At 40.4% G+C, this 14,007-nt stretch overlaps 1 protein-coding gene across 5 annotated transcripts in view; it reads left to right on the forward strand.

The window, feature by feature from the left end:
• Window positions 1-790: 790 nt before the first annotated feature.
• Window positions 791-14,007, forward strand: part of RAB28 (RAB28, member RAS oncogene family) — an 89,976-nt gene continuing 76,759 nt past the window's right edge. For 2 of the 5 annotated variants that reach the window (XM_073342487.2, XM_078852582.1), the window contains exons 1-2: window positions 801-1,169; window positions 9,696-9,792. In XM_073342487.2, the coding sequence (XP_073198588.1) occupies window positions 1,095-1,169; window positions 9,696-9,792 (172 nt within the window). In that variant the 5' untranslated portion in view covers window positions 801-1,094. Of the gene's footprint in view, window positions 1,170-9,695; window positions 9,793-14,007 lie in introns of all 5 variants that reach the window. The other 3 variants (XM_073342490.2, XM_073342489.2, XM_073342488.2) reach the window with 3 other exon arrangements.

Genomic DNA, 14,007 nt, shown 5'->3' on the forward strand with positions numbered 1-14,007 from the left:
ATGGCTTCCTCCCCTTGGGCTCCTTCCTGCGGCCCTGCACACAAGAAGGGGTCCGATCCGGCTCAGGCTGCCAGCTGCGTTGTAGGGGAGCAGTGCCACCAACACGTTAGTCCTTGATGGCTACAGCCAGAAACACACCGCCTGAGCCCAGGCCCTGGAAGGGCTTCTTCCTTTGCGGGGGGAGGGGGCTGCCTGCCTCCCCTGGGAGCGCTTCAGTGCATGGGCCCGCGCCCCGAATCACTGGGGCAGGAAGGGGAGAAGCGATCTTACAGCCCCCGCTCCCCAGCCTGGGCAGCAGCACAGAACGGGGGAGGGTGGCGCTGGCTTGATCTCCCCTGGGGGCGGCTCCAGCCCCGCTCTCATTTGCACCCCGCCCGACGGCAGCAGCCTGGGGACACGGTTCCCCTCCCCAGGCCACGGCAGCTCCTTCCCCCGCTTCCTAGGGCCGAGCGACGCGGGGGGGTGGTAGGGGGGGGCCTCCACGCGGCCTGGGCAAAAGAACCCTCTGCTCACCCCCTTCGCCCAGCGCTCGGAGACGGGAGTAAATGCCACGCCCCTGAGCGAGGGGGTGGGGCGAAAATTCCCATGCCCCGCCCCCCGCCGCCCCTCCTCCTGAGCAGAGGGCAAATAATCCCCGTGCCTTGCCTGGGGGGCAAAGCAGAGGGCGGGAAATCCCCTAAGTCCCGCCCCCTTGGGGAAGGGAGAGGGAGGGGCCAGTTGTGGCGCTCCCCGCCCCGTGACCTTTCACTCCACGGCCCTTAGTTACCACGCCGGGCGTCACGAGGGGATGAAACCATTGGAGCGCTCAGAATTCCGGGCCAAGCCACTATCGCGCAGGGAGGGGGGAGAGGCTGTGAGGGTGCAGGGACGCGGGGGGCCCAGCGAGCTGATTCCCAGGCCGGGGAGCGGCCGCTGGGGCCGCCGCCCCGTCTCTCTCGCCCTCCTCCGGTTCGGCCGCGCGGTGGTCTCGCCCAGGCTCGGCCTTAGTGACAGCGGCCGCATCCAGGGAAGATGGCGGCTTCGGCCTCTGTGCCGGTAGCGGCTTCGTGAGTGCGGCCCCCGCTCCCCGCCCTGCCCCGCCGGGCGCAGGGACCATGTCGGACTCGGAGGAGGAGAGTCCGGACCGGCAGCTCAAGCTAGTGGTGTTGGGGGATGGCACCTCCGGCAAGGTCAGTGCCGGGGCCCGTCTGCCCTCGCTGCCGGGGCTGCACCCCAGCCCGCCCCGGGATGTTTTCTGTCCCCTCCAGCCGCGGAGCGTCCCGGGGTGCAGGCCCCGGCCTCGCACCGGACCCGCCTTCTTCGCCCCCCAGCCGGCCCCACCCCGCGGCTAGCAGCGCGTGCGGCTCGCGTAGCTCAAAGAGCCAAGCCCCTGCCCCCCGTCACGAGCGACTCGTGTCTGTCGCGCCTGTCGTTGTCGCCATATCTGGCCAGTGACTGACAGGCGACCGGCCGCTGTCCCTAGCCCCGTCCCCGGGAGTCCAACGACCTCGGACGCGAGCCCACAGCGCGGCGGTGGGGGTGGAACAATCGCGCCACGAGCGGCCTCTCCGGCCGGGTCTCCAGAGACCTCTTGGGGCAGCGAATGGCAGCGATGAGGGTTCCCCGCTGTCAGCGCAGCCCCCCGAGACAGGCAGTGGGAGGGGAGGCTACTGTGGCCAGCCCCATCTGTCTTGTGGGGCGCAAAGAGCAGTGGCGCCGAGCAGCCCCCTAGACCCTTCCGCCCCCTGGCAACCGGCGCTCAAACGCTGGGCAAGGCTCCTGCGTCCTGCCACGCTCTGGTGCGGCAACCTAGGAATTCTAGACTGGCTGAACTTCAAGTATAAAAGTCCTTAATAAAGGTAAAAGTTGTTAATACAATCACTACAGTCGCCTCTGTGGTGTTTATTTTGACATTAAAACCGATTTATCCTATATTGTTCCCGTATTTTCGGTATGTTGCACACTTTGTATTGGCAAGGCATAGTTGCATCACAGAGGTTGTCGGGTGGGGGGGTGGGGGGAGCTGCAGCTTTTGGCATCTGGACAGGCACTGAGAAGGGATTTGGGGTTCTGGCAAGGCAGAGGGAGGGAATCTGGGGTTCGGGGACAAACATACTAGCTGGATGTTGCTGCTGAAATAATCAACAGTGCACTAGTTAGGAACGTTGCTGTTCAAGTTGTGTTCTTAAGGTTTCAAAAACTACTAGACTACTCACACGAATAAGGCAACTTTATATCTGTCAGAGCTATTATTTCAGGATATGGGAAGTCACCAGTGTGGTGTTTTAATTTTGGTTCACGTTTTCAAGGTTTTCTTTCTGTGAAGGTTAGGAATGTAATTAACAAATAACATGGTTACAGAATTGTGGACTACATGAGGTCCCTGACCAGCCTAGAGTCAAATAAGGCAAAGCACAAGTCACTATGCACCAAAGAAGACAATAAGACCTGATCTTTACTTGCAACAAAAAGTGATCATAGTGTATGTATTATTACACATATCTTGAATGTGTTTATAAGACATACCTGATAATCTCCCTCATGAATGTGAATTTCTAAAGTACAATTTCTCCTTTGTTACTGACTTTCCAGTAGGAAATTAAAAGTTCAGACATGGAAAAACTGGTTTACTTATGATTCAGGTGAAAAACCAAGACTTCGTATAATTTGCAGGTGTTGGAAAATCTGCTTGCCATTGATCAGTAGGAAAATTCTCTGTGGTGAAAAAGGCAAGTGGCTAAATGTAGACTTTACTCTTTTCTTTAAATGAAAGAGTATCTAGCTCTAATGGTTGTAAAGAAAACCTTTTATGCCATAAAAATAGTGTTATGTTTGAATCAGTGGACAAATAATTCCAAGTGACAATTTAAGGAGCGTATTATAAATGCTCAAGATTGCTCTAGTCTTTTGCTCTTAGCTTTCCCAGTATACAAATCAAACTAAGAAGTCGTTTTCACTACTGCTGTTTAGCACCTTATGGCAAGACCTCTTACCATAACTGGAATTACAAGCATTGGTGCATTTTTTTTTTTTTTTTTTCCTGGTTGCATCCCGAATCCTCTGCTGCAGGAAGAGGAACTTGCAACTTTGGGCCTTGCAGAAAAATCTTGCAAAAGTAAAAGAGGTCTGATAGCCTGAATGAGGGGGATAAAAATACAGCCTGGGGGCCAGTTCAGGTGAATTTGGAGACCTCTTAAGACCAAACCATTTGAGTTCCTCTCTTGTATTGTCACTTGTTCCCCCTCGTTCTTAAAATGGTGTGGGTATAAGCATAAGTTTCTTTATCCCCCACCCAGCCTCCCTCTTGTATATGTTTCTCATCCAGCCTCCTTTGTGCACGTTCTCAGCCCCCATTCACTGTGCACATTCCTCTCTCTGCAGGAACTATGATCTTCAGTCAATGGAGAGGAATGGGAATAGTGGCAGAAGATATATTCCCTCATTCCCTCCTGAGATCCAGAACTTCATGTTTTCCTTTTCTTCCTCCGGGCCAGCATTGACAACACTGGTCTCCTGCCTCTCAAGGAACAATGATTCAGCCAGCTTACAAGAAGGCAGCAAACTTGCATGTCTTCTGGTGTCATGCCTGGGAGATAGGGGGAAGGATTCAAATTCTGTGGAACTCCTGGCAGTAGTTTAAAAACAAAACTGCTCAGACAGCTCAGTGGCAGTTGCAGTCCAGGACAGTGTTTCCATTTCTCCTCCTCAGTCGTGCCCCGTTCATGAGGCAGAGAGCAATGCTTCACTCCCATTCACTTTTTGAGAAAATTTCATGACAGGTGTGTGGGGAAAAACACTCATGGAAACGACACTACGTGTATTTTTTTTTGCTACAAAAATATACACAAGAGTATAGTGGGGGTTCTGAAAAATGAGACCTGGAGGGGAAGGTTGGAGAGAGAGAGCCCACCTAGCACTCAGTGCACAGCAGTGGCATTGCGACCTGTCAGATGATGTCACAGTGCTACTCAGGTTTGGCCCGTCAAACTCTCCATAGATTGAGATGGAGGGATAGATGGGCTAAACCTGAGTGGTGACATGGCAGGGTGGTAAGGGAAATGGGAACGATTCAGGGTAGCTGGGGAGTCTAAATCAGGTTGACTTGATGGGAAGGAGTGGAAGTGCTGCTCCTGGAGGAGAGACGTAAGGGTAACAGCATGATAGAAAGGTAGGAGCGACTGATAGAAGTACAAAGACACAGGCCAGAAGAAAAACAGTATAATAAAATGGAGAAAATAAACAAAAGATTAAAATTTTAAAAAATGCTAAGAAAATATTAAAAAGAAAAAAAATTGGGAAAACAATGCATGACCTAAGGGAAAAATGGTGATAAAAAGGGGTTGGAATGAGTTAGACAAAAATAAGGAAAACAGATTAAACCAGGTGAGGAAAAGAAATCTGAAACAGAAAAGGAGGATTGAGTTAAGCAAAAATACACAGCAGTATAAAAGAAATGACTTTCTTTTATAGGAAGGAATAGGAGGGAAAGAGAAAAGGGAACAAAATTCAGGAACGAGAGCTTTTGTCAAAACCCTCCCCTCCAGAAACGAAACCAAACTTTTTTAAAATTAGTGACATTAATATCGATTGAAAAAATGGTGTCAGTCTCTGGATTCTGCTTCTACATCTTTCCACATGCTCATTGGTTTGCATGTTGAGAAACATGGCAGTAGTGAAACTAACAAAAATCACATTAGTTTTGCTCTGCTGCTGCTCGGGAAAGCTGTGTCTCTCTGTGGAACTAGGTTCCGGAGCTATTCATGGGTAAGGTGTTCTTGGAAAAATAAAGGTCATGGGAGTGGGTAGAGCAGCAGAAATGCACCATCCCCTTACCTACTGGGAGGTTAGAGGAAGAATAAAATAGCTGGGACCACCCCAAAAGTTAGGAGGCTTTCGGGCTGGAGATAAGGGGCAGTGCACATTCCTTCTCTCCCTTCCAGATGGGTGTGGGTCTTCAATTTATCAGATATCTACTCTCAAGGTTGATACAAAAGATGGAACTTAACTGTGTCCTGCCCCTGGTAGGAATCCTAAAACCCTCTTCCCGTACATCAGCTTTGAGGTGGGCTTCTCAACTGTGCATTGCTCCTAGATCTTTCTGATGTGTCTATTCTCCCCCCTTCCTCTTCTTTTTTTTTTTTAATTTTGAATTGACCTGGGGGTAGTGAGACTCTATTTTCACATTCTATAACCTCATTGATCAACATAATTTCAGACTTCATTATTGCTGATCTCTGAGGAAGTACTGTAAATATTGGTCTACTCATCATATAACTATTTCCAGCCATTAATGAACTGGAATTTCCTTCTCTAACTAAAAAGTATTTAGCATTTATAGCTTCACTACCCACCTAATACTTTGTACTTTTGTACTACCTTTCATTTGAAGATCTCAAAGTACTTTAGAAACATTAATTAAATTTCACTCCACCACTATCATGTAGATTACTATCATAGTCTCCATTTTGCAGATGGAGAAACTATTCAAAGAGCCATATTCAGACTTGCAAACCTAGATAGTGAAAATAAATAGGTTGTCTGTAAACATTTATCAGCCATTTTTTCTTTTATAGGACAGTTTTTCATTGTTGGGTCGCAGTGGAGTGGGAAGGCCAAAAAAACAAAATTATAAAATTATTTGCTTTGTAAACTAGGAATAAGCAAAATTTTAGATCACTGTGTTTTTTATAAACTAGACCTAGACTTTCTTCAATGAAAAGTTATCCATATTTGAGTTACTCCATAACCCGTACAAAAATTAAAGCATTTTGTGCCCTACAGTGTTCTGTCATTTTGTGCATCTAACTAAGATTCTTACAATCTGGTGCTGGTACAGAATGTGGTCCAGTGGGCATTGCTACTATAAATAGAGACATGATAAACTGGAAGGGGTGAGGTGAGAGGGGATACAGATTAATTTTTGGGTAGTGATAGTGAATTCTCAATGGGTTTGGTAAAGTGGAAACCTTTGATGGAAGACCTTTATTGTGGGATCCAGAGGTAACAGCCAAAGTCCCATTAGCACTTCTGAAAAATTTACCTCCTAGGGAGGAAAAGGCAAGTAGGGCAGCCTTTGGGAAGTTCCTACTCCTGCTCTACAAATAACCACAACATGGCTGGTGGGAAAGCATAACTGACACTGTCCAGTGGGAGCTGCGATCGGCCGAACCTGTGGATGCGGCAGGTAAACAAACCGGCCTGGCCCACCAGGGGCTTTCCCTGAACAAGCGGTGTCCCAAGTTGGGGAAACACTGGCCTATACCATGACTTGCCATGACTTGCCAACATTTGACAGATGGTAACTGTTTTTCAGACAGTCTGATTTTTTTGTTTGTTTGTCTGTAAATGAATGTTTGCAGTGGTGGTGTAGCCTTTTCTGTCCCAGGATATGAGAGAGACAAAGTAATTTCTTTTATTAGACCAAGTTCTGTTGTGAAAGAGACAAGCTTTTGAGCTGCAGAGCTCTTTTTCACGACAATTTATGGACCATTTGCAGCACAGGTGATACAACTAGTTGGTGATTGATCTAAAAATATAAGCAAGCAGTCTTCTCCTGTCCTTCACCCCTTACATTAAACTGTATCCTTGTTTTGTAGGGAACTCCCCCCAAATCACTCATTCTTAAAACTGCTGGTTTGGCTTTTAAGCTCTTTATTGTTCTTCTACTCTTATGATTTAATTATATGAATTGCTAATTCAACACCCCAAGAACTTTAGCTGAAAGGGGAGGGACTGGGCTGCTTAATAAATATCAGGCATATGCATTAAGACCCAGATTCAGTCAGCCATCCCGGTTCAGCAAAGTACTTATGCATATGCTTATATTTAGGCAAGTGCTTAAATGCTTTGCTGAATTGGGTCCTAAATAGAGAGTCTGTCAACACAACGGGCACTCTAGTTAGCAGTCATAGTAGAGAGGTCATGGAATGAGACCCAGTCTATGTTACAAAATTGTTCTTCAGATTAATGAAACTTTTTGGGTGGGGAAAACCTTGTTAAAAACAGTCACAGAAAATGTTCTTTTGAGCTAGAATGGCTTTCATCAACCATTGGAATGGAAAATAATTTACCTTGACCACACAGGCCACGGCTGCTGCCAAATTGTTACCTAAAACCTTTCTCAAGAACCCCTCTAGAGAATAGTTTTAGGATCGCAGGGAGCTTTTGCATTGTGGATGGACCTGAATGGGCATGGAGACAACTTTTCCATGTGTAGAGGACTTGAACTGCTGCTGTCAGTGTTCTTGTGGATAAATACTTGTTCTGTGAATGAATAGAGAACTCCAGTCTTCATGGCTGGCAATCCTACACCTTTCGTGAGCACTAACATTCATTAAAAAATTAAAAAAGGAGTTAGTCAATGACTTTCTGCTATAAATTCCTTTGCATTCAGGAGAGTGGAGGAAAACTATTTAAGAGAACTTTGCCATGCTGTTGATTACTGGTTGCTCTTATTGGTTGGCTGTTAATTGAATGTGTTGTTTATTTTTATTAACACCCCTAGAAACCTTTTGGGAATATCAGGTGTCACAGAGTGATAAAGTTAATATTTACTGTACCCTTAAAACAGGGGAGGGTTTGCTTATTTATCATGGATCTAAATTAGCATTTTATATATTCCAAAACCCTATGATATAGTCAGATTATATTTTGTTCTTCATCCCAGGTGCTAGTTATTATTCACTAATGAAAGAGGAAATTACAAGGGAAAAGTTCCTATTTTGTAATTAAACATTCAGTTTACAGGAAAAGAGGGCCTATATAGTGTACTTCTGCACTTTATTTATACTTGCCTACATCTGAGGTGGTGATAGATTTTTTTTTTTTTTTTTTTAAATACTGTTTGTGAAATGATCAAATGCTCAGTGTTAGATTACAAAATCAATGTGAATGAGTTAGTGGTATTCCAGTCAAAATTTTTACTGAATTTTATTTTGAATATGTACTTTAAAATAATTGTCAGATAGTTTTGCGGTGACAGATGGATTTTCATCCTCTGTGATCCTCAACATTTTCACTTTCAAGTGTGGTACAAATGGCATGAATATGCTTATTTAATTATAGTTTGCTTGTTTTCTAATTCTAATTTTCTAATTCTCTACGAGCCTGAGTCCACTAGAGTAAATTAAAAGATTCTCATTAATTTAATTGGGTTTTGGATCAGGTCTAAAAATATCTTCTGAGTTCAAGACACCTATTAATCTCTGACAGTGGTGGGAATATGAATGATACAATCAAGCAACTATTAAGTTTTGTATTACTTCCTTCACAAATAACTTTCTGGATCCCTATTTCCCTATTCATGCTTGATTCCTTAATTGTGGAGTCCTTTGGTGGTGGTAATGTATAAATAACTTCTCATGAAAAAAAGGTACAAGCTGTTGTAGAACAAGAGCGAGCGTTACAGTGTCCCTCTTCCCCCCTCCTCCTTTTTTTTAATACATTAGTAGTGTAACATGTCTGGTTTTCAGTAACAGGACTATTTGTATTATTGTAATATATTGTATGTTAACTGGATATCCTCTATTACCCATTTTTAATAACACTTGATGTCGTTTAGTGGTTTATTTAAAGATTGGCTAGATTCCTATTTAGTCACTTCGGATGTCAGTCTCTGGCAGTGTAGGGGCTTTGTGAAGCTGTTTCCTGATATTTTTTTCCCTTACAAATAGAGGCAGAAATATGGCTAATTTCTGCAGTTTGTAGATGTTATGTTAACAAGAGACTGATAAATGCCTGGCAATGATTTGATATAGGATACATTCTTTAAGCAACATCACACTTTTTTAAGGCATCACATTATTTTTTTTTCAACAGTTCTAGGAATGCATATAACTGGTGTTTTCTATTCTTTTGTATCCTTTTTACATTATATCATGTATTTTTATTGCCTTTGATGAATGGATTAGAACTGGTCATGAAGAAACAGAAAATACATACGTTGTTACTTTCTGCATATTAAAGTCATTAGAAGCATGCCCTTTTTGAGGTTCCTAGTAAAAATTAAGAAATCTGTTATTTCAAAAGGCAGCTCTATGTATCCGTGTACATTCACGATGACATAACTTTGTGAAATTTAACACTAGGAAAACAATTTCCAACGTACTGTTTGACACAATATATGCAAAACTTCATGTGTGTAGTCTCAATAGGCATATAAATGTTTGCAGGATCAGGCACTAGGTTAGTCCCCAGGTAGGCCCTTATCTTGCAACATTTGTGCAGGAAGTGGATCCCTGCAACCATACAGACCTGCAGTGTGGATCTGTGTGAGCAGTTGCCTTGTGTTGAAGGTTTGTGATTAGTGCTGTGCACATGGTCCTGTGTTGTAGAAATCAGGACTTTCTTTTTAACAATTGTTAGCCCTATGGGGTAGAGACCATATCACCGTATGTTTGTATGGAGCAGAGTGCGCTATTTGGCACTCAGTTAAAAATGTAACACAATTCTGCATTTTTAATATCAGAATATTTTTAAAATGTACAGGAAGCATGCTGAATGTTTTACTCTTTGTTTTTTTGCTGACATAACTTGCCATTATCATCTACTTTTATTATTTTTTAAACTTGACAGAAAGCTTGTCTGCTATCATAGAATATTGTTAGCTGGCGTTGATTAAAAAGTTGTTTACCTTTGTTTTATAAGATTTAGGACTGGTTTAAATTGGGTTTGCAGCCTTTAAAATACCAAATAATTTGATATGGTTCTGTTTTTAGACATCTTTAGCCACACGTTTTGCCCAAGAAGCTTTTGGGAAACAGTACAGACAGACTGTAGGACTGGACTTCTTTTTGAAAAGAATAACATTACCAGGTAAGAGAATATAGAGTCTTAGATTGAAAGTGGTGGTAATAGTAAGACTCCAGCGACAAGGTCTTGAGAATGAAATACATAACATAAGCTAGTGCTTTTCATGCAGATGTTTTTAAATAGAACAATTAATTTGGCTATTGAGGGTAGTTTCTCTCGGATTTCTTATTATGTAGACACCAAGTGAAAAAGGATTGTGTACTGGCAGTTTATGTCTTTAAAGATTGTTATTTTCCTAGAACCATTATTAGCCACATTTTAAAAAATATTACTTTTTGGTATCCCTATTAAAATTAACCTCTTCAAGTGGATAGTAGTATAATACACAACATAAACCAAATATAATTATGTATTAACTGAAAATATCTTTACATTTTGAAATAAATCTAGTTTTTTAGATAAAATACACTGAACTTGTATTTCGGTTGTGGGGGAGAAGTATAATGTACCTATGGAATCGCTGTGCTCTAATATGTGAATGCTGTTTTATGCAAGGCAGCATGAAATTGCTGGCATTTAATAGACCACTAAAATTTAACGTCCCTCGGCACTCATAAAAATACAGTTTGAGCATTCAAGATGTTTCAGTTCACGACGGCAAAGAAACTATTTAGATGCCAGTTGCACACACTGCATGGAAAATGCAAAAAATAATAAAAAAAGAATGGTTAGTGCTTAAAGTTTGTTTCTGAACAATTGGGGGTATAAAAAGAACCATTCATTCATTGTGGCTGTTCAATTTGTAAGCATGAAAGTATTCCATTAAAAGCAATTTACCCTGGTGAGCTTAATAAATGAAAGCTGGAAAAAGCACTTTTAAGTATTAAGTTGCAGTCAGGTATGATAAAGTTGATGCAAGTTCTGTCTTTATTTTGGTAACATACAAGTAGCAAACTAGAAAAGAAATTTGCAATCTTCCATGAAAACATGCAGTGTTCTGAACTTCATTTTGTTAAAACTATATTGCCAATAATTTTTAAATGTTATGTTAATTTTCCCCCCAAGTGATATAGAATGCAGGAGTACGTAAAAGGATTCTGTTCTTCAAGATTATTTTATTAGTTATTCCACTGTACTCTTTTGTGTATGACTTGACGCAAATTCCAACTCTGTGTGCTTATTTCTGTATAAAATGGATAGAGTAATTTTTTATTGTCCTGCCTGCTCTTCTAGAAATACAACTATGCAGAATACTTACAGCAGCACTTGTAAATGGAATGTGTACACAAATCATACAGCATGTATGCTGAGAACTTGTACTTTTGCAAGGTTTTTTCCAATGGTTAAACATACAGAAGCTATTAGTTGTTGAGTTTCTAAATATTCCTTTTGGGTGGAAAATTTGGAGAAGTATAATACTTTTGTCCCCATTCATAATAGTTTTGTTCCATAATTATTTTGTTTCAAAATAAGAGTGTAGGTGTAAATCACACCCAAACATATAGAATAGTGACTGCTCATGTATATTTTCTTATTTCTGTATTTGTAAAATAAATACATTTTATATCAGGAAAGATGCATTTTTCCCTTGGTTTCTCACTGTGTCCCTCTGTCTCATTTTTATGGAAAAGTCAGATTTTGGGGGGGAAAGGTTTTAAAGTTCAAAAAGTAACTATGGAATGCACTTCCTCAGTAAATGGATTCTTTTAATTTATTGATTGCAACTATTAGTTTTGTTTATTCAAAGTTATTAATATTTCTCTAAAGATGAATTCATATAACTAGACAAAAGTATGCAAATATCAGTAGAAAAACATACACTAGTTTGCATCCTTTAGTAGGACAGCTGGTAGATAACTGACTTCGGAACAGCACTAATTTATGTGTTGATTTTAAATGTAAGCAGATTTTTCAAAATTGAAATGATAGTTTTAAAACCAAACAGAAATATGTATTATTCCATCCCCATAAAAACTATTTAAAAACAAATAGGAACTTAATATTAGTAGATAAAAATGAAATGTTGGTTTGGAATGTTGTGTTTATCCAGTATAGTCTTATACTTTTCAATTTTTTTAGTAACTGATATAATTTTACAGTAAGAAGTGGAATAACATTTTACCAGTTGATGATTCAAATAAAATAACAACTTAATACATTTTGCAAGTATTTTTGAGTAGTGTAATTGTGAACAATTTGATTTTTAGTGTTCTCCATGAAATTTTTTCCAGGTAATTATTTTCCAAATACCGATCCATTTCAGTATATTTCATGATCCAATATTCTGTAAAGTCTGGATGCAATCACTCTACAGATTTTATGGCTTTAAATAGTCAATCTGTTAGCCAGAGGTTCTGCTGATAGAGCTTCTTAAGAGCCATAGTCAAAATACTTGCAGGGAGGTTGTGGGTACAGTTCACTAAACAGGGTTCTACTGTGAAAAGGATTTTTTAAGTCTTCAGTACAAGAAGTAGGCAGACTTGTGTTTTTAGTTTCATCTGGACTGTGCAGCGCTTTAAGTAAGATTAACCAATGCACCAAGCATACTTTTACAAAGGTCACTGTTGAATCCTTTTAGTGGCTTCAGTTCAGACCAAAAGCAACCTATATACCTATATGTTCCAATTTACTCATTTTTTGCATCCCAATGCATGCCATTTTCTACTAAGTGTGTGTAAAACAAATTAATAAACAAACAAACAAAAAACTCCACTTGAATTTTCTTGTTTGTCATCAATAGACTCTATGCAATTTTTCTGGAATTCTTTAGCTTTAATTGTTTACTGGTACATTCATTTTGGTGCTTGGAGAAAGCATACTATAGCTGTAAAAAAGCAAACTGTTGACATTTTTCTTCATGTATAGTTAACTTTTTTGTTATTGCCACTCATGAGTTAATATACACTTCCTTTAAATTGGTCAGTAGATAAATACATTTTATGCCAAAAGTAAAATTTAATGTTACCATATCTGATATTTGAATTTTAAATAGTCATATTGTTCAGATTTTTTCTACTGTCATAGCTATCCTAAAAAGTTGACCACAAAATAGATACTACACAACATGGAATAATCTTGCAAAAAAACATATGAAGCAGTATAGGGTTAATACTAATTTATTACTCTACATAATCAATATGAATTTCAGTAATTGCTCTAGTTTAATTTAAGCCAGGAGTCACCTTAACATGAATGAAACAATGAAGCTTTATTTAGACAAACAAGATTTTATTTTCTATAATATTAATAGAAGGGGAAAACTTCATAAGTTTTTAAGACTATAAGAGACCTAGATCATCTAGTCTGACCTCCTGTGTAACACAGGCCAGAGAAGATAACCCAGTTACCCCTGTATTGAGCCCAGTAACTTGTGTTTGTCTCCAACATTGGATAGTAATCAATTTGGAAACATTTTAACACACACAATTATGATTCTAAAATTTCCTTGTTTCAAAAGTTACACTATTTCTAATATATTTTCCCATATATCTAACATGAATTAAATGGTAAATTGGCAATAGAACAAATACAGTGAAGTTAAAAGAAAAGGAGTACTTGTGGCACCTTAGAGACTAAGCTTTCGTGAGCTACAGCTCACTTCATCGGATGCATACTGTGGAAAGTGTAGAAGATCTTTTTATACACACCAAGGATGAAAAAATACCTCCCACTTTGTGTGTATAAAAAGATCTTCTACACTTTGCACAGTATGCATCCGACGAAGTGAGCTGTAGCTCACGAAAGCTTATGCTCAGATAAATTGGTTAGTCTCTAAGGTGCCACAAGTACTCCTTTTCTTTTTGCGAATACAGACTAACATGGCTGTTACTCTGAAACCTGTTACAATGAAGTTAGATATAGGACACTACAGAATGAGTTGTTTGGTGGGCTTTTGGGTGTATTTAATTTGGTTACCCACTGAAGAAGCATAGTTGCTTCCTAGTGCTGATTCACCAGTTTGTTCATAACCACATATGTGTTATGAAAGACTTACTCCTGTGTTATCTGTAGTCACTATAGATTTATGTTCTAAGTTTTAAAAGCATCATTTAATGATTTGTCAATGCCTTATGAAAACAGATATGTTTCTTATTACAGGTGAAAGGTTACTTTTGAATATTGAACATAAATACACTGTTTCCATAAATATTCTTTGTTTTTAAGAAGGGGATGTCATAAATTTAAAAACAGATTAATAAGTAAAGCTTATTTTTAGTATTCTGAATCAATTGAATCTTTTAGTAAGTACATGAAATATTCACATCTGAGACATATGTA

Source organism: Lepidochelys kempii, chromosome 4 (assembly GCF_965140285.1).
Source record: "Lepidochelys kempii isolate rLepKem1 chromosome 4, rLepKem1.hap1, whole genome shotgun sequence".
Lineage (NCBI taxonomy): Eukaryota > Metazoa > Chordata > Testudines > Cheloniidae > Lepidochelys > Lepidochelys kempii.